This window comes from Camellia sinensis, chromosome 1, assembly GCF_055761805.1.
Source record: "Camellia sinensis isolate YWXY chromosome 1, ASM5576180v1, whole genome shotgun sequence".
Lineage (NCBI taxonomy): Eukaryota > Viridiplantae > Streptophyta > Magnoliopsida > Ericales > Theaceae > Camellia > Camellia sinensis.
Window position 1 is genome coordinate 57,809,639 of NC_138961.1, and position 25,957 is coordinate 57,835,595.

Sequence of the window (25,957 nt, forward strand, 5' to 3'; positions counted from 1 at the left end):
ACACAACACAAAAGTGCATTATAGGGCTTTTTATGTTTTATGCTTTTTGTGTGATGTATGTACGTGCCACACAACCGTTTTTTTTTTTTTTTTTGAAGTGTTACATTATACCCGTTACGTTATTACATTAGAAAAAATATATTAAACAATTTATTTTTTTTGGAGTAAAAGTTTTGGAGTGTCACATTATACCCGCCACGTTGTCATATTTAGGAAAAGTATACTAAGAAATTTTTTATTTTTTTGGAGTGTCACATTAATACTTGCCACATTAGAGTATATTTTTTTTAGAGTGTCACATCATAACCGTCATGTTGTCACGTTTGAAAAAGTACACTAAGGAGTTTTTATTTTTTTTGAATTGCCACATCATACCTGTCACGTTATCACATGAAGAAAAAGTACACTAAAGATTTTTTTTTTAAAGTGTTACATCATATCCGCTACGTTGTCACATTAAGAAAATGCATACTAAAGAAGTTTTTATTTTTTTTAGAATAAAAGTTTTAGAGTGTCACATCATACCCGCCACGTTATCACATTTAGGAAAAGTGAGTTCTTAATTTTTTTAGAGCGTCACATTAATACCTGTTACATTAATAAAATGGTATAATCGTCCATCAAAACACTACCAAAATACAAAATAGGACCACATGGAAAGAAACTCTCCACTAATAAGACTTAACAGATCAATAGAAAAAACTTGTAACTAATTGGAGTATTTGTTTGTGAGATGAGATTTATTGGTAAATATTCCTAAAATCAATGTCCGAATTTTTTTTTAAAATTTTGTTCATGTATATATCATTTTCCATTATGGAGATAGGAGATACACCATATGATTTTCCCCAGATTTATGCCATCAATTGAAGTGAATACAATTTCCTTCTTTCTTTCTTTTTGGAATTGTGAGTTTTCAAATACAGGGGCAAAAAAGGAATTCGAATTTCCCTTCAACTTCAAAAACTACAAAAACAACCGTAAAACCCGCGACGGTTGGCCGAGAGGAAACTAACGAACACTTGACCGTTTCAGAAACATTAACATAATTTTGGCGCCAACAATTATTAAATAGGCCCTTCACACAACCGTTAGTTCTTGTTCTTCAGACTCAACACAAAGAACCAACAGTGATCGATTCAATTACTTTCTGCTTTCTCAATGGGTGACCAATCGATGGATCCAAACACCATGTGGAGATTACAAACCGATTGGTACTCTCCAACTCGCCTCCTCAGCGGCAGTCCCGTTCAATATGATTTCCCGGTATCATTAGACCCTTTTCTTCAATAATTCTCTGAGAATTTTTCATGTTTCTGTGAAACAATTGATCTAAATTGTCTCATTTCTACGTTTCTTTTTCATTTTGGTATATGTTAGGGAGATCGGTTTATACCCAATAGGAGTTTGATGGATCTTGATCAAGCCCACACTTTGCTTACAAGCTGGACTAAAGAAACCAGCAATTCTAAATTCAATGTTAGTCTCTCTCTCTCTCTCTCTCTCTCTCTCTCTCTCTCCATGATTTCTTGAAATTCTCTCATATGGGCTATTGGTTTTGTTAGAGTTCTTGAAATTTGTGGTTGTGCTATGTAGTTACTGAAATTTTCTTCAGTGGGTACTCTGTTTCTTGAATGTTTTGATTGTGGCATGAAGAACCTGTCAGATTTATTTTAATTGGTATTTAGGAGTTTTAAGTTTTGTTGGTGGGTTATGAAGAATGTACTGAAAACTTGAAATAATCAAAAGGGCTTTTTGATTTATTGGGTGTTTTTCTTTTTGTGCCAGCACGAATACCGACAGAAGGTGGAGGAGAATCTGAATTTGGATTCTGAAGGAAGACCATTCAAGATGCTGGTTTTCAGGGGTAGCCCAAAATCAAGTAGAAAATCGCTTCGTCTTGTTGATGAGATGCGGCGTAGTGAAGAGGAGGCTTTTAATCATACCAATAATACGAAGCAATACCGAAACTTCCCCAAGGTACATGATTCTTCACAGTTATTTAAAATGGCAAGCAATATTTTAATTTTTATTGTTTTTTAGAAAACAGATTCCAAAAATGAAATTAATCGGAGGGAGATTTTAGGTTGACAGACATATTACATTACCATTTTTGGACTTCCAAGTCTTCAGTCAAAGTGATTTTGAGTGTTTATATGTCATTGTTTTAAAAAATATGAAATTGAGGCTTTGATGTTGAAAATATCAACTCTAGAGGTTAATGAACAGCCTCTGGAATTTACACTTCCAAATTAATACCGTGATGTAATATTGTATATAGCAGAAAGAAGCCCGAATCCTGGATGCGCCGCGTTTAAAGGATGATTACTATTTGAACATCATGGATTGGGGAAAAAACAACATTCTTGCTATTGCTTTAGGATCAGAGGTATACATGTGGAATGCTGAGAACAGTAACACTCAAAAGCTGTTTCAAGTAGATCGTGGCAACGATTACCCTTCAAGTGTAGCCTGGTCTGATGATGCCAAGGCAGTCGCGGTTGGACATATGTGCTCAGAGATTCATCTCTGGGATGCCGAGGCTCTCAAACCTGTACAACCCTCTCTCTATCTTGGTCTTCTAAACTTTTAAAACAGTGAAATTTCACTACATTTTGCCTTTTATGCACAGGTTAGAATCCTAGAAGGTCATCAGAAAAAGGTAGGCACTTTAGCATGGAATGGCCACATACTAACATCAGGGAGCCAAGACAGATCCATCATCAATCATGATGGTAATAGAATTATTACATCCTTTTAAGCTTTGGCTATGTATTTTTTGACACTTGATTGTGTTGATTTCAAGCTTGCTTTCTTTGACAGTTAGAGTGAGGAACAGTATGATTTGTCGTGTACAAACGCATGCCCATCAAGTATGCGGATTGAAGTGGTCGAACAGAGGCAATCTATTGGCAAGTGGTGGCAATGACAATATGATTTACATTTGGGAAGCTTCAAAGATGAGTTCATCCCATTTCTTGCATAGGTTGGATGAGCATAATGGAGCTGTCAAGGCCCTTGCTTGGTGCCCATATGACTCACATGTGCTAGCCTCTGGTGGAGGTACAATGGATGGGTGTATTAAGTTATGGAGCATACAAAATGGGTTGTGCATTAACAGCATTGATACTCAAGCACAGGCAAGTCTAACAGAGTCCTTTCATTTTTCACTTTTTATTATTTTTTTATAGATAGAGAAAATGGATAAAGCTAAATAAAATGGGAATAATTTTTCCTTGAATTGATTCCGACATACTGTTTACTTGAAAATTTGGGTGCATACAAAAGGGATTATGTGTTTTCTGAAAAATGAAAACAAAAAACCAAAAACGAAAACCATTGTGTGGCCTAAGGTTTTTGAGACCCTAGGCTAAGCATAAAAAATGAGACCTTAGGTTCTCAGGGAAGTCGTACCAGAAAATGCTAACACCTTATTGATTTACGTTTTGGAAAGCACTTTCCGAAACATGGATGCACTTTCATTTCAAAACAGTAAATTTAGTGGTCTCATAATACTTAAATCTTGGCCATCTGTTTCTGTTAATCATTAGGCAGCAAATATTGCATAGACTGTTTCATAAATTGTTATTGAACTATCACTTGTTACTGTTTCAGTGTTTTGGTTCAGAATTTACAAATTTGAATACAAATTAATATTTGCATTGCATTTAGTAATTTGGTGTTGTATATGATCAACAGGTTTGTGGCTTGGAATGGAACAGGCATCACAAGGAGATACTGAGTGGCCACGGTTACAGTGCAAGCGAGTGCAAAAACCAGCTGTGCTTGTGGAGGTACCCTTCCATGTCTACAGTAGGCAGGTCAGCATGCCACTCATCCAGAGTCCTCCACCTTTCTCAGGTCTGAATTAGTCCTTCAAAACTAGAAAGAGCTTGAATTTAGATCTGCTTGAACCTTATAATTGCTCTCCCCTTTGAATTATTGATCTATTGCAGAGCCCGGATGGATTGAATGTGATATCAGCGGTGGCAGATGAGACGCTGCGCTTGTGGGAGATTTTTGGACCGCCACAGCCAGACAAAAAGGTTTCTCAATTGGATGGCTTGTTGTCGCTCAAGACATCCCCAATAAGATAGATGTGATGATAGGGAATTGGAATGTTTGGTATGCTGTGTTTACAATCAATGTTGGAAAAATGTCTAATGATGCAATTTTTTGAAGATTGGGAATCAGTAGTCTTGAGGAGTAATTCTCTGAGATCCTTGTTGCCCAATGGGGACATAACTTTGGATTATTATTATTTTTAATTTTATTCTTAAAATTCAGGAGTCCTCATTAAGCCCTTAACTATGGTGGTTCACATACCTTGTGGACAGCTCTGGTATTGCTAAAAACCAAGAGAGTAATCAATCCATTGTGCAAAGAAAATGCTTAAAATTAACAAAAGGCTAGCAGCAGATAAATTTACTAAAGATTCATTTAGAACGAAACCCATCAGTGAAATTATTTTTCTCTATAATTCAAATAATGAATACTTGCCCCCTAAAAAAAATAAAATAATGAACTGTATAGTAGGAACTTTGTCTTCCCTTTCTTTGGTTTCTACTTTCTAGTTTTTTTTACCCAGTAGGTAGTGGAGGCAAAAATCAAGCTTTCTTTGGGGTCAGTGACAGAGAGCAGGCTCATTTAACTTTAAAAAAAACAAGAAAAAAGAAAAGAGAAAACATGGCCTACACTTTCTCAAAAGCTTGTTTGTTTTTTTTAACAGTGCTACATCTACTTAAAATCCTACTATTAAAAATATACATGTCCAAATATTATTGGGTGTTTAAATATCATTGTGTTTTTGAGGACCAATCACATTTAGATTTTTGTATTTTTACTAAGATTGTTAGTAGGTGTAGAATTATTATTATTAGTATTTAATCTTTTTTTTCTTTGAATAAATGAAGTATGATCTAATATAAATTTGTTGTGACATAGTCTTAACCTTTCTAAAATTTAAAGGGTTTGTTACATTTTCTACCCCTGTGTTATCGTCGAATTATTTACTTAGTCCCCAAACTATCAATCAAGTTTATTATGTCCCTAAAATATATAAATCAAAATCTATTTAGTTCCTAATCAATCAATTGCATATGTTATCTCTCTAAAGTATTTAATTTAAAAGAAATGTTTGGGACCCTTTTTTTGGGGTGGCATGACCCCCAATTTGATTTTGGCCTTTGATGTGTGTGTGGGGTCCACTCATGTATGTGTAGACCCTACATTATGAGTGGTTGGGATGAGAGTGGGGGTTGTAGAGGTCATGTATGTGTGGGGGTTTATATCACAATTGAAAATTCTTTCAGGATCTAAACAAGTTTAAGTTAACAATTGGATTTCCTTTGTCTAGTATTACATGCTAAATTTTATTTACAATTTCTAATTAATTGTCTTTAGATTTTTCGTTAATTTTTTTAATAACTTAATTAATGTGTTAGTTTGTTCTATTATTATTTGTAGCAAAGTGTTATTTCTTAAATTATTTAATTCTACTTTTTCGGTATATCTATAATTTTATTTGCAAGATCAAGAAATCAAGATCTAATACTAATTAAACACATAACAAAACAAAACAATTTTAGGACAAAATAGAAATTTAAGATTTTCTTTTGGAATAAAATCTTAACTAGATTTGGTCTTTTACTAATTTAAAATATTTATGAATTCATATTTTATTTTTTAAAATATTATTAGGGACTAAATAGGTTTGAATTAAATATTTTAGGAACTTAATAGATTTAATCGATGATACAGTAACTGCATAGATTTTGATTTATATATTTTAGGGACCTAGTAAACTCAATTGATAATTTAGGGACAAAATAAATATTTTGATGATAGTTTAGAGATAGAAAGTATAATAAACCAAAATTTAAAAATTAAAAAAATTTTGAGTTGAGATTTTGAAGTTTTGAGAAGTCCAACTCTTAAAACCTCACTTTTGTATAATATATACATGGATAATACTTTTATTTTTGGGATAAATTTCTGAAATCATGCCATTGCATTTTATTGGTCAAAACCTATCCTATGGACACAAATTATACCCTAAATCCTTCTAATTTTTTTTGGGTTTGGTTGCTTTGACACGGCCTATCCATGTTTTGCATTAGGAGATGAGAGTTGGTTTAATTATCTAAAAATTATAGATAATTTTTTCGGATAGTTCAACCATCAAATAATAACTTTTATACATTTTTAAGAGTTTTCATCAATTTAAAAATGAAATTGTTATACGTGATATATTAACAAAATAAATTTGTTTTACAAATTGATGTGGCAATGAGTCATTACCATCATTTAAATTTAGTGAATCCGATTTCTATATATATATATATATATACATATATAACTACAGTAAAACCCTAAAATGGAAAGAAGGTGAATGTGTCGGAGACTATGAAACACACATTCTGTCTTATCTCTCTTGGATAAGAAGACAGTTGTCAGATTTCTTTGAGATTGTTTCCTAATTAGAAATACTTCTATAAACTTGTGACAAATTCAATTTTCACACACACAAGTATATATATTCTTACAGTATATATATTTATTAATTTGATTATTAATAAATTTTCTCAATTCACATACTGAAAGTTACAATTATTTCATTCACTTATAATTATTGTACACACACTCAACTCTCTTTTCCACACACTTGTTGAGTGACCTTACTTCTAGATTTGTAAACCCACATGAAGACCATGCAAAACCATAGTGTGAAATGAAGACAAAGTCCTCAATTGAAGACCTTCATTGAAGATCTTATTGAACTTCCATTAAAAACATCATTGAAACCCCTCCAAAATATTGTTGAAGATGAGGCATCTGTTCATTTTGTTATTACATTTGTCATTTCTAAATCTCTGTGCACTCCATTGCCATAAAACCCTCTTCTTTTCATTTTTAATTTTAATTTTTTTTTTATGTTTTGCGATTTGGAGATTTCGGCACTGGTTTTCCGAAATTATACATTTAATTCGAAACTTAACTTCGGAATAAAAGTGATTAGTTCGACAAATTTGTTCCCAAAAAAAATAAAAAAGCTTTCTGCAGTTGATTTCTGAATATAATGAAATAATTCGGTACTGGTTGTCTGACTAATAACCATGAAAGGGAAAAAAAAAAAAAGTTTTGCACAAAAAAAAAAAAACTTTTTCATCACTAATTGAGTATAAATATAGAGATTAAAATAATATGAGAGTTGTTATGAGAGTATTGCTTTGCAAGTAATAGAGGAGTATAAAGTGTATAGCAAGCAAAATGATAACAATAGAAAAACTAGGGTTTTTGTTTTTGTTTTACTCAAAATGTGCACATTGAGATTTTTATTTTTATTTTTAAAAGATGTGTATCGAAAATATTTTTATATAATATTATGGGTGCTAGTGGATGTTCATTATAGTCATTTTAGTTTAGAATATAATTACTATTAAAATAATATTTCATTAAGTGTATGCACTAAAATAATTAAATGTATGAAAACCGAATTTTCCGAAGCTTTTATGATCAAATAACAGTTTTTTTAAAACAAATTTGAGAAAAGACAATTTTACTCTAAAGACTTGATATTCCATCGGGCTTCACAATACTACCAAGGCGATAATTTCTCACCAAAATACAATACTAGAGAAAAAATTAGAGTGATGAAAATGAAAATAAATTATAGATAGGAATGTAAGAAAAATAGAAAAAATTGACTAAACCGATTGAATCGGATTAAAATGGTTATATTTGGTCCGTTTTTTAATAAGAATTGGTTTTTGTAGTTTTTAAGTTTAATTTTTTTTCTATTTTTGGTTCGGTATCGGTCTAAGTACCTTGTCCACCAATCTAAACTGAAATCGACCGTTTCAACATATATTGTATTTATAATATATATATATAATCTAATAATATAATGATATTAATAAGTATAATAAAGTATTAACCTTATCATTTTTCTAACCTCAGTTTGTAAACTTTTATTATATATAATATTAACTCTAACTCATTATTCTTGAAATCTTAATATATATATATATATATATATTTTTTGTTAATTTATGAATTAAAAAGTATGTATTAAATGGATGGATTAGATATGTTTGAAATGGTAGACAAATAACTAATTTAATATTTTTATATAGATTAATGATTATATTTAAAAGTGGCTCATGTTTGAAAATCCTAGGCCGATTAAACAACACCAAATTGAACCGTTTCAATTGGTTCGGTTCGGTGCAATTTGATGGGAGAAGTGGTTTGCATCAGTGTTCAAAATAATAAAACAAACATTATCGATTCAATGTAATTTTTTATCTAAATATTGACCATATCAAACTGATTACATCTCTAATTATAGGGATTATTGAAGTAATTTCTTCATTATTAGTGGTCCCAATAGTTTCTTTTGAATTTCACTTTGTTTTTAGTTTTGTAGGCGATCTTTTTTTGTTCAAAATGATGAGTATATAGAGTAGCCTATTTACATTCATTTTTGTACAAACAAAAAAGGAGGTAAAATACAAACGCATCCCTTAAAGTTTGCCTAAAATACATATTGTCTCATGTGTTCTAGAAATTACATTTCGCCCCTTTAAATTCTAATTGCATAACAAATGGTTTTATTAACAAATCAGAAAGTCAATTAACAGTCTTAAATGATATCAGAAATATATTTTAATTAACAATTTAAGTAATCTGATTGTTACATAGGATAGTAGTTAGAAATTTTATATTTTCTATTAATTTTATTAAATAAAAAAATTCTAATAAGAGAGTATCTATAATTATTAGAATAATAGGAAATAATTCATATTTTAAGCAAATATGAGGAGATGTATTTGTAATTTCCTAAAAAAATACAAATAAAACCATATTATGAATCGTCTTAGGGTTCGTTTGGAAAGAATTTGTTTAGCCCGACTTTTTTATTTTTTAGCTCATTTAACCTGATTAAATTAGTTCTATTTGGAAAGAATTTTTTGACCTTTTTATTTTTTTTTGTGAGAAAAAAATAAAATGATTATAATTTAAATGTATCATTTTGTCTTATTAATTTATTTAGTCTAATTTATATTTTTTTAATCCCACCTCACTTTTACCTCATTTGCCAAACGGCAGCTAAATAACTAAGAGATGCAAAGGATAGTCAAAAAGAGCCGTTGTTGTAAAAGATTCTGCATATATATTCATAAATGGAAATTTCCAAAAATATAATATAGGATGACAATGACCTATATTCAGTTATGTTAGATAATGCCATTGTGGAAGATTTTGCTTCATCTCAGTTATCTTAATTTTCTTCAATCCAAAAAAATAATAACAATTATCTCATAAATTTGGGAACTTTTCAAATTTCGTATCACAAACCTTTTTTGGTATGTCAAAAAAGTTATAAATAAGAGGGTTAGAGAATTTATATGGATATAGTTAAGCAAGTGAAAGTAAAAACTCAAAGGATAGTCAAAGAGTGTTTGAAACAAGTGATAGTCAAGAAGTGTTCTATAGACTAGTATTAGTGATAGTGCTCGTAATTGTGATTGTGATTGTGATTGTGATTGTGATTGTCATATCGTAGTCTTATTGATTTTTTGATTTTGTAATGGAGAGAACAAGTTCGCATCTTTTTCAAATTCAATCCGAAAAATATGGAGAGTTAAGGACTGTGTTATCTATTGATGGTGGTGGAATTAGAGGCATTATTCCCAGCATTATTCTCAATTTTCTTGAAGCCCAACTTCAGGTATGTGTTCCCTCTTTGCATTTTTTCAAGAAATTATATAAATTTGATTAATTAACACTCCTCGACAAAAAAAATTATTTCCACAATTTAATTTTTTCTTTTTCTTTTTAAGCTTAGCTTCACAAATTATTTAGTGAACTTTATTTTAAAAAAAAAAAGAAAAAAAAGAGTAAACTACCAATAGGTCATAATAGTTGGACTTAATTCCCATCAAGTCCTGTTGAAAATAAGTCTTGGTAAAATTGTCTTTGAAAATAATTTTTTTGTGATCATGTTTGTATATATGTCTCTAAACATTGATAATTAATGATTTTTTTGTCATAATTTTTATAAATTGTCGATAAAACTTACAATTAATAACTTTTTTTTATGACAAATTTTTCTTATAGGACCTATTAAATAATAAGTCCACTTATTAGGACCTTCACGTGACTATCCCTAAAAAATAAATAAATAAAAATTTGTCGTCGGTGATATTGCAAGTAATTAGTAAATAAAAATAATGTTGAGGTGTTGTTAACATAATCAGATAGACACCATGGACGTCCTCAAAATATTAAGGGTCCATTTGTTTTGGGTTATAAGAGATGAGATTAGATTAAGATGTATGTGGAATTTATTAATATTGTATTTGTTTGCAAAATGAGAAAGGGAATTCATAATACCTTAGGGTCATGTTTGATTCACTTCACTATTAGTAAAGTATTAATAATCCTATCAAATTAGTGTGGTGTTAACTATCCCATCCCTACCCCATTACTAATAATCCTACAAATTTTTTGGATTAATTATCCATTGGATTAATAATCCTAAACCAAAGTGTCAAAACAAACATAGGATGATTGGGCCCACGGATTAATAATCCCAATCCCATGCTTTAATCCTTCCAATCAAACATACCCTAGGATTATAATAGACCTTTGTAGATGAGACTAGTAGTCCATTATAGGAGATTGTATTAGAAAAATAATCCTTGGAGATTAAAAGGGGTTACCGTTTTGCCCTCTATTATCGTACCTAATTTACTACTCTACTTGATTAACTTGATTAGTATAGTTAATTATTTATTTATTTATTTTTATTATCATTTTTTATATAATTATTCCACCATTCTTTATATCAAAATAACTTAATATAAAAATAGTTTTTAATATAAAAATATAATAGTATAATAATATTTATACCAAAAGAAATTATATTAAAAAAATAAAATAGTACCAAAAAATATATATATATTTATGAAATATAATTTTTAATATTAAAATATAATTTTAATATTTATAAAATATATTTTTACTATTAAAATATGTAATGCATATATTAGTTGGTATAAGCCAAAATTTGATAGTAATGCAATAAGGGTATTCGTGAAATTTTACATGATTAATCCCGCTTCTATCTCTCAAAACAAACATGAACTATTGTTAATCCACTAATTATCAATCAAACACAATTTTTCTTAATGTTCTTATTAACAGTCTTCTCAGTAACAATCTCACCCAACCTACCTCTAAAAATAAACAGGCTCTAAAGGCAAAATCATGCTCACAATAATCTGTAGAGGTTCTCAAAAAAATGTACAGAGAAGTTATTTATTTAGCCAAACCAAATAGACTTTTTACTTTTGACATTTATAGATAAAAATAATTTATTGCCAAACGGAGTTGAATAAAGTTACGTAAAATTGAAACAGAGAAGTGAAATTTGGTGTTCTTGTAGCATACACCAAGTGCAGTTTGAAAATCCCAGTCAAGTTCATTGGTTGAATGTTGAACATCATTTACAAGAAAAAATAATCACTCTTTAATTGCGTTTTTATTTTTAATTTTTTGTTTTGTGTTTTTCTAAAATAAAATAAATATAATAGTGGAACCAATCCGAACCAATCAATTTAAACACTGATTGAATCGGTTTAGGACCACAGATTTATATAATTAAATAACAAAAAAAAATATAGAACATTTTAATTTCATAAAAATATAAACATAGCATCATATTAGTTCCACAATAGCAATGGGCCTTTCCATAATAGCGACATACTGTTATAGAATTCAAACAACCATAAGAAAACAGGTTTCACCATAAATATTTAGACCATTACAAGTTAAAACTAAAAATCAACAAACAAAAGTAATAAAAGAAAATACTACACGGGATTTGGGTTTAGGTTTTATATAGAATAAGAGAAGATACTATGCAGGAGGGTATATAATATAAATATAGGCTATTTGTATACGGTCTGGATTGGTTTCAATCCGGAACCGTGGAGTTCAATCCGGAACCGATCCGTGAACAACGAATTTTTAATTTTTCAATCCGGAACCGAACCATAGACTCAAAAAATAATCCAAATCTATCGGATTGGATTGAACCGGATCGGATTACGGATTTCACAGATTCCTTACTCATCCCTAACTAGTTCAGTATTATTGCAAACATTAAGCATTCCCTCCAGTAGCCCATAGCCCATGAGTTGAATGGCATCACTAAAACTAGATTCCCATATACTCATAGTTTAGACTCTTAAATTTACTCGTAATGATATAGAAACGGAGTTAGGCCTTATATAGTTAGATGTGTGACACCTATCATGCTATTGCATTGTGTCAAATTGTGAGAATTTTTTAGAGGTCCCAAACATTTTCTTGGAGTATTGTACACTAACAAACATCACAAAATTGACATCACTTTACATAAAAAATTAGGTCCCATTTTGTCCTGTATCCGCTGTTAAATCCTGAATTTTAACATCTGCATTGTGCTCAAATTATATAATAATAATAAGGTAATATTTACAGTGTATTTAACAATGTGAATTTTATTTCTTTTTTGAGTTTTGAGCTAAGCTCGAGGTAGAATAATATTTAACAAGTTGAGCTTAAACTTTTGTGATTGTATGTTCAATCTGAGTTTGAATCTAGATTCAAACAGGATTAATAAACGAGTTAGGCTAAAACACTCAATTCTCAATTTTCTTTTAGCAGTGCATCAGAGCACCCAAGTGTTGTAACCATCATTATGCCAACATACTATCCATTTTTATTTTATTTATTTATTTATTTATTTTTAGTTTCTAGTTATTTTTTTATTTAATATTAACTAGTCCTAATCATGCCCATGTGTAGAAATTAGATGGTGAAGATGCAAGAATTGCAGACTACTTTGATGTGATTGCAGGGACAAGCACAGGTGGTCTAGTCACAGCAATGTTGACTGCCCCAAATGAAAAGAATCGGCCATTGTTTGCTGCAAAAGACATCAAGGCCTTCTATCTTGATCATTGTCCCAAAATCTTCCCTCAGAAGAGGTGAAATTCCTTACATTTGTGTCCTTTTTCTCTTGAATTCCTTTATGCAGTTGGGCTTTCTCTATAGTATTTGTTTGCTAACATACCACCATTTTTCAAGCAACAGACGTTCATTTGCTAATGCTACAAAGGTAATAAGAGCTTTGTCAGGACCAATGTATGATGGCAAGTATCTCCATTGTCTCGTTAAAGAGATGCTTGGAAACACAAGGTTGAACCATACATTGACCAATGTTGTGGTTCCAACTTTTGACATCAAGCTACTACAGCCAACCATCTTCTCTACCTATGAGGTTTTAATATATATACATATCTTTGATACATAGTTTTATTCTTACTTGTGTCAATTTTTTAGTCTTCTTATATCGATATTATGCTTGTATCTTTTAGGTGAAAAAAAATCCAAGCCTAAATGCCTTACTCTCAGATATATGCATTGCAACTTCTGCTGCACCAACTTATCTTCCTCCACATGGTTTTGAAACAAAGGACTCTTCAGGGAAAGCAAGACAATTCAATCTTGTTGATGGCGGAGTTGTAGCGAACAATCCGGTAAATACATAATTTGTTGATAAATAATTAATGTAGATTTCTTGGTTAAAATACTCTCCCCAAATTTCAATTCATTTGTTATAGACTCTAGTTGCGATTGGTGAAGTGGCAAAGGAGATTAACCGAGAGCGTAGCGACTTTTTCCCGATAAAGTCGACAAATCATGGCAAATTCCTAGTTTTATCACTAGGAACGGGCTCAGCAAAAAAAGATGAGAAATACAACGCCAAAGACGCAGCTAAATGGGGTGTTTTGGGGTGGTTGACTAATAGTGCTTCCACTCCACTAGTCGATGTATTCACTGAAGCCAGTGGCGATATCATGGATTTACACATTTCTACCATCTTTCAAGCTCTTCACTTTGAAAATAATTACCTCAGAATTCAGGTATATACGCAACCATGCTCAACATGTCATACAATTTGAGAATCAATGTCAAAATGAAAGACAATTCAAGAAAAGACTATATACTGCATATGATTCTTTCTATTTCTTTAGCTTTCCTTGCTAATTAGACCTTGTTTGCAAAATGTATTTTCCAAAATGTTTTGAGAATTGTCAAAATGTTTTTACTTTTGAGGTTTCTCTAGACTAAAAGGTGCAAAAAAAAAAAAAAAAAAAATTGAATGAAAAAAAAAAATGCATCAAAGTACATTTACAAACAAAAATAACCCAAAAAATCAAGATAGTGAAAAGACATTTGACAAATGGGCACATAATTTAGATGTAAACTGTCTAAAGATGGCTATTAATTGAGTAAAAAAAATGTAGGATGACACATTAAGTGGGCAAGTATCTTCCGTTGATATTGCAACCAAGGAGAACTTGGAGGATCTTGTGAAAGTTGGTGAGAGATTGTTGAAAAAGCCAGTTTCATGTGTGAATTTAGAGACCGGTTTATATGAACCTTCTAATCAGGGTACTAATGAGGAGGCTCTCATAAGGTACTAAATTTTAATCTTGCAAGTATCTGACAATCTCTATTCAACTTTAAAAAAAAAAGCACAATTATTTTAATTATTGTTATATTTGTTGGTTAATCTCTATATAGGTTGGCGAAAATACTGTCTAGGGAGAAGCAGCTTCGCGGCTTAAGATCGCCACAAGGATGAATTGCAAAGCCCAACTAATAGAGATTTTGTGTAATTTATGGGCGGGGAGCTCATTATTTGTTTGTAATTTGGGTCTTCGTTCATAAATCATCAGTATGAAAAAATCAGTATGAAAAAATCACATCACAGTAGTGATAGTGAGTGCAAATAGTTTACACTAATACAAATAATTTACAAAACAATTATTTTTGTTCTATCTTGTGATGTATGATGTATCCTTTGGATATGCAATGCTCGAAGCCTTCAGTTAGTTGATTGTCACGGCCTTGGTTATTTTCAAGCTATCCGTGCGACACTTAGACAATCACAAGTCTTACTTGGTCATGCTAAGTCAGCCTAACTCACAAGTTTGCAAAAAAAGACAAGTAAAAAGACACAGAGAGTTTGAGAGAATGCGTTTGTATTCCCTTTGAGAAAACTTGTACAACTCTTGGATGGTGGATGGAGCAAATGAGCCCCTCTCCTATTTATAGGCATCTTAGGCCTTTTCCAAAATATTTCAGAACATACAAGAAAAGGATTATGGAAAGAGTTTCTAATGGACGCTTTCCTTATCTTACGAGAGGGTTCTAGAATCCTCTATAAAAATATCTATACAAACATCTAGAAGTAGGTGCAAAGGTCTTTTACCACCTCTATTTCTCTAGGAGGTTTTAGAAGTTTCTATTGCTTCCATACCTCCAATCTTCATTTGAATGCTCTAAAACCTTAGATCCTTCTATGTACATTATAGAATTATGTATTATATTCCCATATTTTCTCAAGTCTTCCAGGAGATTCCAAAATATTTCATTAGCCTCCTTTCTTTGAGACTTCCTCTTGATAGGCAATTTTGTCTAGGTAATTTGGCGGGACGTGACATGATGTACTAATCCCAAACATGGCACATCATGCAGTGGCTTTCGTCTCATTCTTAGAGTTGATAATGGCACCCAAGCGCATCCTACTCATCATTAATTCACAAACTTGAGGAATAGAATTTTTGGACTGGCAAATAATGCCCATATTAACCAATAATTATTTATTTAATTTTGTTAAATGCCTCAATAAATGGCTCGGTTTCTGCATAAATTGAACAAGTATTGACTACATTCAACAGAAAAGGAATGTTTCTTGATTGAAAGGGGAGGTAGATTTGTTAACCAAACAGTTGCTACAATGACAGAAAAATTACACTGCACATGAATAGCTAACTCTGCCATTCAGTCTCCAAAAGATTATTTTTCTTAATTGTATGTGAATGGCCACCACATTGGATCTAGGGTCTAATGTTCAGTACTTATCAGGTCCACAATACCCAACATTATGGCATCATCTAATCCAGTTACAAAGAGAAAAATCAAGGCAAGATCAGAGTGAGCACGGCTTCCTAAGAACCTTCTGGATCAAATTTTAAGTAAGTTAGTCGCCCTCTCTGACTACATCCGCTTCACCATAGTTTGCAAGATATGGCATCGCACTGCCCTCTGCCACCACAACCTTCCAAGCACCGCTCCAATCTTCTTCATGAACTTCCACTACTTGTGGTAGTCACCGCTCCACAACAACAAGATTCATAACAAGACCACTGCCACTAGACTCACAGTTTTTACACTATCACCAACAGAAAGGTGTCAAACTTGAAGTTTCTCATGCCCAATATTAGTGGTAACAAGAACAAACCTTGTACTGGTTCATCCCATGGATGGTTGATGATACTTTGATCATAACCGTATTTAATCCCAACAAGATGGCAAGGGTGTCATCCATCTCCCTGCATTCATTGAGCTCCCAAGCAGCCAAAAATTAGAGAATTACGTTGCTGGGGCTATACTATCTGCCACACTTGCTGTGGCTCCTCGTCACTGTGAGGTTATGATCATCTACGATATCATACACTGGGTCTTTCATTAAATCAAATGATAAAAATTGGGCTTTCATAGATGGTTTAAGTCGATTTTATATAATGCAAAGGCATGTTCTACGTTTTAGGTGGATATGGTTGATTAAAATCGTGCGATATTAGCAGTAGCACACCCTGTCCAGAGTTGAAAATGATTGCATGTGTGTGCATCTTCTCATTCACTCAGCCGGTATTTGGTTAAGAACCATGTTGTGGAAACATTATATTCAGGTGATATATTGCAGGTTCAAAGGATTTTCAACTGATATTTTTACATTAATGATTATGATGATGATGATAATTCAGAACAGCGAGTGACTGTAGGATTCAAGGTTTTCAACCTAGTAGTTGTGAATGAATAGCTTGGCTGGTAATGCTCCGTTCCTTGGTAACTAACAGCTATTCTAAGCATGCTTGGGCTTGTGTGTTCCCGAGTGCTATCCTAACTCCATATATTTCACAGATGACATTGTTAGTCTTCAGCTTCAGAGATTGGAAACATTCAACGTTTTAATGAGCTAGATGCTTTTTATTTGCACAGATATCTTGCCATTTCAATTGTTCCGATCTTCCAAGAAAGTATTAACTAAATTAATTTGGTCAAAACATATAAATTGTTCGCCTTAATTTGTCTTTTCAATTTCTTTCTTCTTCCAATGTGATCTTTGATTATTTCATGTTTCTTGTTCAAACATGATTTAAATAATTCTTCGAATTGTCAAGGAGTTCTTGTGGCTTGAAAATTTTACAAATGGTGTTTGATAACCAATGAAAATAAATTGTGTTTGATAGCTACAATTCATACAGCTTAAAATTTTAAGCATATTTTAAAATATATAAAAAGTTTAGTTAAGGGATTTTTGCTTAATGCTCAATTTCGTATATGACAAATTTTGGAGGAAAAGATGACTCAACGTAAGATGTCCATTAAATTGCAGCTATTAACAACAGAAAAAACAATTAGTACAAAACCCTATTCCCGAAGCATAGAAATATTGTTTGCACAACTCCAAGTGAACTCTATTTCTCAATCTTTAATCAAAAAATGAAGATAGCTAACTGACTTTCATACGCTAATGCCTTTGCAGACAAACAAAACCAGAAGTCATTCAGCCTCCGAATCATCTATTTCACTATCCAAGTACATCTCTGTAACTTCATTGCCTGCTGCATTCCCCTCTTCTTGCTCTCTTTTCCTCTTCTCTTCTTCTCTTTCTCTCTCAGCAGCCCGAGCCTTTGCCTTTTCCAGTCTAGAATTGACTGCCTCCCAAGATACAAGCTTTTCCATAAAGGTTGATATATAATCAGGCCGTCGATTCTGTGAGAAACATCAGTAATGCTGTTATGCTATTATATGTTCAAAAGTTCATGAAAACAGGACAAAACTGAACCTGTCATAAATGGCAAAAAAAACTGATATCATGTTTAATCAATTCAAACCTTACCTGAAAGTCAAGGTAGTAAGCATGCTGTGACAATGAATCACATCACAGAATTAAATTAGTAATTAGCTAAAATTCATTCTTAAAATAAAAATAAAAAATAAAAAATAAAAAGTTTCAAATCAAGTGTAAGTAGGTTACCTCCCAAACATCAATAGTAAGTAGTGGCTGCAGAAAATGAATTTTAATAATATCATGAGATTCTCGGAACCAAACTTCTTTATAATCAGAAATAAAATATCACCAGCTCTTAACTTGAGTGGTATTTCCTACCACTCAATCTACTTTATCAAGCCCTGTTGGCACAAGTGTTTGCAACTCCCCACCTCCCAAAAAGAAAAGAAGAAAAAAGAAAGAAATCTGTGCACAAGTTATGGATAGAAGACTTGTAAATCACCCAAAAGATAGAAAAAGAATAGAAGGGCATTTGATCAGTTGTACTGACTTACTGTATAATCCCAGACAAGGGGGTTCACGGCATTGGGACTCTTCACCACCACTAACTTCTTGTCCTCCTCCGACGGAAGAGGATTTACTGCATTTCCCACATCAAGTCTGTTGGCTTTGTCTAGAAGAAAACAAAACAGGACTATCAGTCAATTTCTATTCGTTCGCTAATGCAGGTTGTTTATAGTTGGGTGAGAGGGGTGTTGTGTATAGGAAAAACCAACCACTCACATGTAAGCCATGCCCAACCAGAACCAAACTGTGTGGCTGCAGCTGCTTTGAACTCTCTAACAAATCCTTCAAAAGAACCAAAATCTCTATTAATCAATTCTAGGAGTTCTCCGGATGGCTTTCCACCACCACCTGGTTTCATAGACTCCCAGAAGAAATCATGATTCCATGCCTGCAAAAGTGTAGAAGGTCAAAATTGCAACCATGAATTCAAAAAGAAGTTCGTCAAAAGTGATTTATCAATACCTACATCCAAGCGGATAAAATTTAATGAACCAGCATGGATCTCACGAAAATCAGGAAAATTGTCATAAAACATGTCCACTAATTAACTAAGAAGGGTTTCATTGAATGGACTTGACAAATATCTAATTCTAATGGTAAGAGATCTGTCTAAAGAGAAAGAAAGAAGATAATGGACTCAAATAGTTTGAAAAAGCACAAAAGAAAATAGAGTTGTGTGTTTCATACTTGTGCAGCATTATTGAAAGCAGGAAGGAGGTCGCCCTTGTTGTATGTAGCAATGATTATGCCTTCTAATGTCATTCCATCCAATTCTGTTCCCACTATTTGCCTGTTTAAGTTCTCTACATAAGTTCTATGGTGCTTCCCCCAGTGGTACTCCAGTGTATCACGGCTCATATGTGGTTCTAAAGCATTCTGCCATGTATCCATCAAAGAATAAATATACAATCATGATTAAACAAAAAATATTCGAAGTTATCAACAAAAGCTTAAATGTTTGAGAAATACAGGACAAGTACTTATTGACTCCTGTGAGGCTTTATAGAAATTTATCAGAGGTAAGCTAAAAGCCTGTTTGGAAAGAATGAAAACCAGTTCTGGAAGCCACAACTTAACTGGTTTAAAACCTTTAAAGTATTTGGTAAATAAATTGTAAAAGTATACTGGACCCACCTTTGTTTGATAAAAGTGGCCAAAACCTATTTAACTTCATATAAAGGCAGGGTTGTTTAAAAAAAAAGGAAAAGAAAAGGAAGACAATTTATTGGAAGTGGGCCTGACCTGGTCCTTTTTCATGATTGCCTAAACAATCCCTAAGGTTGGTTCTGTTTAATCACACACCATATTAGGAGAATGACTGAATAGGCAATCATGAAAAAGAAAATGCAATGAGAGTGCAATTACACTGAAAACTAGCCTGGTTAGGGAAGCAATGCTAAAGGCACACATACAATGCTCAGAAAAGCATAATTGGTCCTAGGTTTGAAGTCAATCCAAGTTCACCATGCCAAACTTAATCAACCACATATGCCATCCAACTTTATTAGTTTACCCCCTAAATTGAAATAGTGCTGTGCAACGGAGCAAACTGAAGTCTAACCCAGTGACTCCAAAAGCAGGCAGAACCGGGTCTAATCCCCAAAACTCTTTGAAATCTAAATCAAAATAGAGCCCATAAACTGTCATATAGCTAATTAAAGCACATATAGTTTAGCTTGTTTACACTTTTTAACCATTCGTCAGAAAAGTACTTACCAGAGGGTATGGAGGAGGCTTCAGTTCAAGTTTGGCAGTTATCATAACAGGACCAGCTTTCCTCAGACATTTTCTCTGCAACAGATAGAAGAGTTACTGATGGTTTGTAAGCTAGTCCCAGTATTGGCAGCTTTCTAGAAGATGTGAAACATGAACTTTCCTTTCTATATTTGGAATTGCAACAGTATCAAAAACTCATAAGGTAAATCTGAATTGTAAACAAGTAGAATCTGGACTTCCTTAAAAAATAATTAGTACATGAATATTGCTAGTATAACACTATTCAATTGCCTCAGAGAGAGACAAACAAATAAATAAATTTTATTGAAATCTGTTGCTTCTTGGAGAACAATCTGTTATAATTATGAGGCCGTGACCTGGTGTGATGGTAAGTGTTCTCTGCACACAACATTGTGGAACAAGTTCAAGTCACAAGAATCAGTCTCTCTACAAGAAAAATGGGGGTAGGGCTTCACTACCTCTCACAAATTCTAGATTCTGCTGTAAGCAGGAAGCTTGTGCACTAGGTACAAGTTTCTTGTCCTACAGGAATTTTAAAATTTTGTGTATAAGGTGAATACTATTTCTATCATAAAACCTTAGAATCACCTATTTCATCTGCAATCATATTCACTAAACATCAGGACAACAAATGGGGATAATTTTCAATAGCGAGAATTTGAATTTTACAACCAATGCTATGTTTGGTAAAAGAACGAAAAGAATGGATTGTGGGATCTTTCCAAAGTGGTTAATAGTAGAAGTGAATGAGGAATGGAGGGCAATAGGGGAAAAGACTATTACGTAGCATATTGTTTTATAATTTTACCTTTTATTATTGAAGAAGTAACAAAAAATTGAATGATGGAAAAGTAATACCACATTTTTAAAAGAGAGGAAGCCTTTTGCCCATATTGTCCACCCATTTTTGGAGAGTAAAATTGGTGAGCCCATATTGTCCCCTTATTCCTATTATCATAAAAGGTATTTTCCTTCCATCCCTCCCCGTCTTCATTCTTTGATTTTTCATTTTAACCAAACATAGAGAAGAGAGTATGATTCCAATAGGTTATTCAAAAAGGTAATGCTAAAAGAAGATTCTGTCTACAATGGTTGATTTACCGCACTTCAGCCACTTGACAAATATGGATAAATTAACTATAGTGAAAATTATGATTTTCAAGCTCTAGTGTTAGCAAATTAAACAAACCATTCCATCTTTTGCAATGCCATAACAAATCAAAGAACTAGACAATAAGACTCCTAATAATTCTGATGTCCTTAGCCATACATTTCCACTTTTAAGAGCATTCAACTGGCTTTAAACTTGCTTCCACACATGCTCTCAATTCAATCTTCTCATACAATAATAGCTCGAAGAAACCACTTCCATCATCTCTATATTACTCAAATACATTAGAGGTTTGCTAATGACTTCTTAAATGCATTCTTATTTTCGTTTTACACTTTGCAATCATAAGCTTGGCCATTTGGTATGCTGGATCCAAATCCAAGTTAATAATAGAAACATCATTCAGCATAAACTTTCTTCCATTTGACTTGAACATTTAAAAGGACTTGACTGAAAATAAATACAAATTAGAGCTACCCTCTTTAAGTTGCCAAACAAAGGATTGATTCTTCTAAGGGTTAATTACACTAAGAATCCCTCAACTATTAGCGCACATCACTTTACGCCCCTTGTTGATGAACCGGTACCTATGATGCACAGACACAGACACGGGACATGACACGGATACGCAAATTTTCAAAAAATGGGAGACACGACACATTGGGGACACGTTTAATAGATATATATATAATTTTATTTATTTATTATATGTCTAAAATATACTATAAAAAAAAAAAAAGAATCATCGGTTCCTATACAATTGCAATAATAATAAAATTAATAAACACATTTCCTAAATTTTTTTAATAAAAATTGAGTTTTTTTAAATAAAAATAATTTATTCTATGAATTTTAGGTTTAACAAAAATAAGGATAAAAAAATAATAAAAAAAAATTTAAAAAAAAATTAAAAAAAAAAGGGAGGGGAGAAATTAGGAAAGTAGAGGAGGACAGAAAAAAAAGAAAAAAAAGAGAGAAATGAAAGAGGATGAAATCAGAAAAGAGGTAGAAAAAGAAAAAAAGAAGAAGAGAGAAATGAAAGAGAGGAGAGGTGAAATCAGAAAAGGGAGAGAAAAAATTAGAGAAGACGAAGAGAAGAAACAAAGAAGGGACGCGAAATAGAGAAGGGAGGAGAAGAAGAAGAACACGAAGAAAAGAAGACGAAGAGAAGAAGAAGAAGAACACAGAAGACGAAGAAAAATACCTTAGGATTTCTTCGATTGATCTCTTTTGAATAGGTTGGGGCTTCTTCCTTCAATCGATCTTACCCTCTCTCTCTCTCTCTCTCTCTCTCTCTCTCTCTCTCTCTTCTCCAATAGGTTAGGGCTTCTTTGATCCACCTCGTGCATGTCCGGAAAGTGTCATTGCGTGTCCACGGCATGTCCAACTGGAAAAATTCAAAAAAAAAAAAAAGGGACATGTTAGAGAGTGTCGGACACGTGTCCATAGCGTGTCCGACGCATGTCCATATCCGACACTTGTACGCAGGCCTTGGGGACATGTCGGTGCTTCATAGACCAGTACATATTGACCCCCTAAACTACGAAAAGCAGTGGCGTAGCCAAAAATTCCGTTTAGCGAGTTCATTTACCTAAGCATCATCAACGTCATTATATCATATTTTTAGTTCTACACAACCGAACAACATTAACATTCATATGATACTTTGTAAATTTCATATATTCCCAATTATATTGACATAAGTAATCCAAAATAATGTCAATTTAAAATAAGTGTAGAGTGCATTTTGCACAACACAAAGGAACATCACAAAACTATAAACCCCAAAATCTCAAAACTCCCCCCCCCCCAAAAAAAAAAAAAAACCCCTAGTCTTTTTTCTTGTCAAATCCTAAATATTGACAAAAACTCATCAACACAATTGAATCATACACAGAGAAATGTCTTGAGTAAAAGAAATATGACCCTGGTGGTGCCACATTTAAGGACCAAAGGACCAAAAATTGTGATTGCCGTTCCAAATGATTATCGACGTTGGAATCAAGATTGGGACCAAGAAGAATAAACAAACGGTGGGTTTGTTTGTAGAGTGCTAAACTTTCTTAATAAAGTTTGATTTTGTTTGTATATGTATAGTGAGAGTGAGTTTTTTTTCTTGGGCCCAATGAGTGTGGTCAATATCTAAAGTTTTCATAATGGGTTTTTTTTTTTTTTTTCTTTTGATAGACCCACTGGGTTCATTGTGTAAATAGTCAACAATTTTGGATAAAAATTTGTACTCAAAATTTTTTTGAAACTCAGTAGTGTCAACTGACACCACTGTTATAAGCATAGCGCCTCAGACGAAAAAAGTACAAATACACCCCTTTTGGAGGTAGTCTACAGGGGGTGAAAGTATTATTTTTTTTATAGTTGAGGATGTTAAAATGTACGGGTTCATAGATAAAGGGGTAAGGTGATATTTAGAAATAGTTGATAGGGGGTCTTGGTGTACATAACCCTTCTTCTAATCAACAACGATATCCCCAATGGTTGTTTAAACACTCTAAACTAGCCAAAATTCTATGGGAAAACGGATAGAAAAGTACAAATTAAATCAGTCTATCTTTTGGCAAAGACCATATACTGGTGTTTTATTCTGATCCAGACAAGATAGAATTTTATTCTAAATTTTTAGTTGAAGTCTTTGACCTTATTACGATTGGTCCAGAAACTAAAACCACAAACACCAAAAGAAAGAGAAATTGACAGAAACAAAGCCATACTTGTCATCAGGAGGACATTTATTTTCCAATAACTTGCAAAGAAATAATTAGCAAAAACAAAGCAGTTCTAGTTCTACACACATTTGATGTTATATTTGAGCCCCAATAGGAGCCAAATGCATTAGCGATTGCACATACACACGGCAACTTTTCCTTTTCCATTTTGTTTAGGTGATGAAGCTTTGTTTTTTGAGGCAAAGAATATTATGTGCATCAAGGTATCAAGTAAGGAGCGAATTGAAGAAACAGAGAACAAATACGAAGCATAAAATTTGGTAGTGTCCAAAATTCAATCCAACAGGAACATTTCATCAAACATCATACGTGCAGTCCCAAGTCATGTAGTGCAATTTTTATTGCATAGTTGGTAAAAGATAAATGACAGTTTTGCAACACCCACAAATTCAGAACGATGAAATGCATAATAAATAAATAAATAAGCTGACCTGTTTCTTCCTCCACAGCAAGCTCCTCCGATTTGACCCACCTGTTATGCAACCAACAAAACTGTGTGAGAGAGAGAGAGAGAGAGAGAGAGAGAGAGAGAATGTGTTAATTCAGGGGGTTATCAATGGAGACCTTGACAAGGAAGGAGTGCGCAAGTTAGCGAAGTAGCAGCCATCTCTGAATTCTAGGATGTGAGGAGAGGAGAGGAGAGGAGTGGGAGACCAAGTGATGCATGAGACACGGCCAGCGCCGAATCTTAAGTCTGTGCTGTCAATTAAAAGCCAAAATATTTCTAATTGCCTTGATAAATTCCCAAAACAAAGAATATAAATTGTATTTTACATATAAAACATTTTAAAGAAAATTTTTTATATTAGGGAAAGGAAATTCTGTAAAACATTTTAATTTTTATGTAGGTTCAAAGCCCCATTTGAAAAAAAAGTTAGAAGTTAGCTTTTAAAATTAGAATAAATTATACTTTGTATGTTTTGTCACTTTTTTATTTTGGCTTTTTTTTTTTTTTTTTTTCTTCATTCTAGCTCTTCATCTTTCAACTTTTTTTCATTTTACTTCTAAAGCTAACTTTTATTTAAAATTAGACAAAAAACAACACATTTACGGTTATGTGACATAAAAATATTTTATTATATATGACTCACACCTTTAATATAAACTTAAAATTTAATATAATAATATATTTTTTATATTATATAACAGTTATTGTGATATTTTCTATCTAATTTTAAATAGAAGTTAGTTTTAAGAGTAGAGTGAGAAAAACTTGAAATATGAAAGGACAAAATGGGAAAAAGAATAAACTTGAAGAGATAAAGTGAGAAGTGATAAAACATAAAGAGTGCAAAGTGTAATTTACCCTTATAATTATTATGGAGTCTTATATTAGGAAATTTTTATTTACATACTACTAATCCTTTTAGTACACAACATTAACAAATTAAATTTATGTTCTAATAATATCCTCAAAGGAAAAGACTATTAAGGACAATATGGAAATGTATTCTACCTATTTAAAGATTTCATATATAAAAATATAAAACACTTTTCACACACTATCATCACTTATAGATATATAAATATCCAAAATAAATTGGTTTTGAAGATTTAGGATTTAAGAATATTGAAATTAATTAATTTTGAAGATTTACACACCATGGATGGCGCTGAGATTGTTGATTTCGAACAATGCAATAATAAAAAGGTCAGTTTAATATTTAATTTTTTGATTTTTTTTTTTGTTTATTTTGTTTATATAATTGTTGGGAAGATGACTTTGTTCGTCACATATTCGGATAATTATAGTTGAATTTTTACACAATGTTTGATTATTTTTATTCGAAGAAATAATTTTGTTGAAATTATTAAGGTTGACTAAATTATAAATGTTCGCAGATAAAAAAAATGGAATACTTTAATTCCTCAAAAATT

The 25,957-nt window shown here is 32.3% G+C and overlaps 3 protein-coding genes across 4 annotated transcripts; 2 read left to right on the forward strand and 1 right to left on the reverse strand.

Moving 5' to 3' along the window:
- Nucleotides 1–989: 989 nt before the first annotated feature.
- Nucleotides 990–4,282, forward strand: LOC114282369 (cell division cycle 20.2, cofactor of APC complex). Its single transcript, XM_028225009.2, has 8 exons — nucleotides 990–1,266; nucleotides 1,381–1,479; nucleotides 1,789–1,980; nucleotides 2,285–2,554; nucleotides 2,633–2,735; nucleotides 2,824–3,140; nucleotides 3,700–3,861; nucleotides 3,957–4,282. Exons 1-8 carry the CDS (start codon nucleotides 1,162–1,164, stop codon nucleotides 4,095–4,097), a joined length of 1,389 nt encoding a protein of 462 aa, XP_028080810.2. The 5' UTR covers nucleotides 990–1,161; the 3' UTR covers nucleotides 4,098–4,282.
- A 5,310-nt stretch (nucleotides 4,283–9,592) lies between these two features.
- On the forward strand, nucleotides 9,593–14,722 carry LOC114270901 (patatin-like protein 2). Its single transcript, XM_082878030.1, is given in 7 exon segments — nucleotides 9,593–9,733; nucleotides 12,859–13,040; nucleotides 13,147–13,333; nucleotides 13,431–13,592; nucleotides 13,677–13,979; nucleotides 14,364–14,536; nucleotides 14,644–14,722. Coding segments are annotated over 7 exon segments (1,227 nt in total).
- Nucleotides 14,723–17,492: 2,770 nt separating this feature from the next.
- FSD2 (Fe superoxide dismutase 2) lies at nucleotides 17,493–24,939 on the reverse strand. Of its 2 annotated transcripts, XM_028212510.2 has the most exons (9): nucleotides 24,644–24,837; nucleotides 24,511–24,551; nucleotides 20,207–20,281; nucleotides 19,178–19,366; nucleotides 18,707–18,878; nucleotides 18,478–18,596; nucleotides 18,170–18,196; nucleotides 18,032–18,055; nucleotides 17,493–17,904 (listed from the first exon to the last, which is right to left on the reverse strand). In XM_028212510.2, exons 1-9 carry the CDS (start codon nucleotides 24,684–24,686, stop codon nucleotides 17,692–17,694), a joined length of 903 nt encoding a protein of 300 aa, XP_028068311.2. In that variant the 5' UTR covers nucleotides 24,687–24,837; the 3' UTR covers nucleotides 17,493–17,691. The 2 variants fall into 2 exon arrangements, with proteins under 2 accessions (XP_028068311.2, XP_082734166.1); XM_082878040.1 differs by lacking the exons at nucleotides 17,493–17,904; nucleotides 18,032–18,055 and having other exon boundaries at nucleotides 18,170–18,388; nucleotides 24,644–24,939.
- Nucleotides 24,940–25,957: the final 1,018 nt, after the last annotated feature.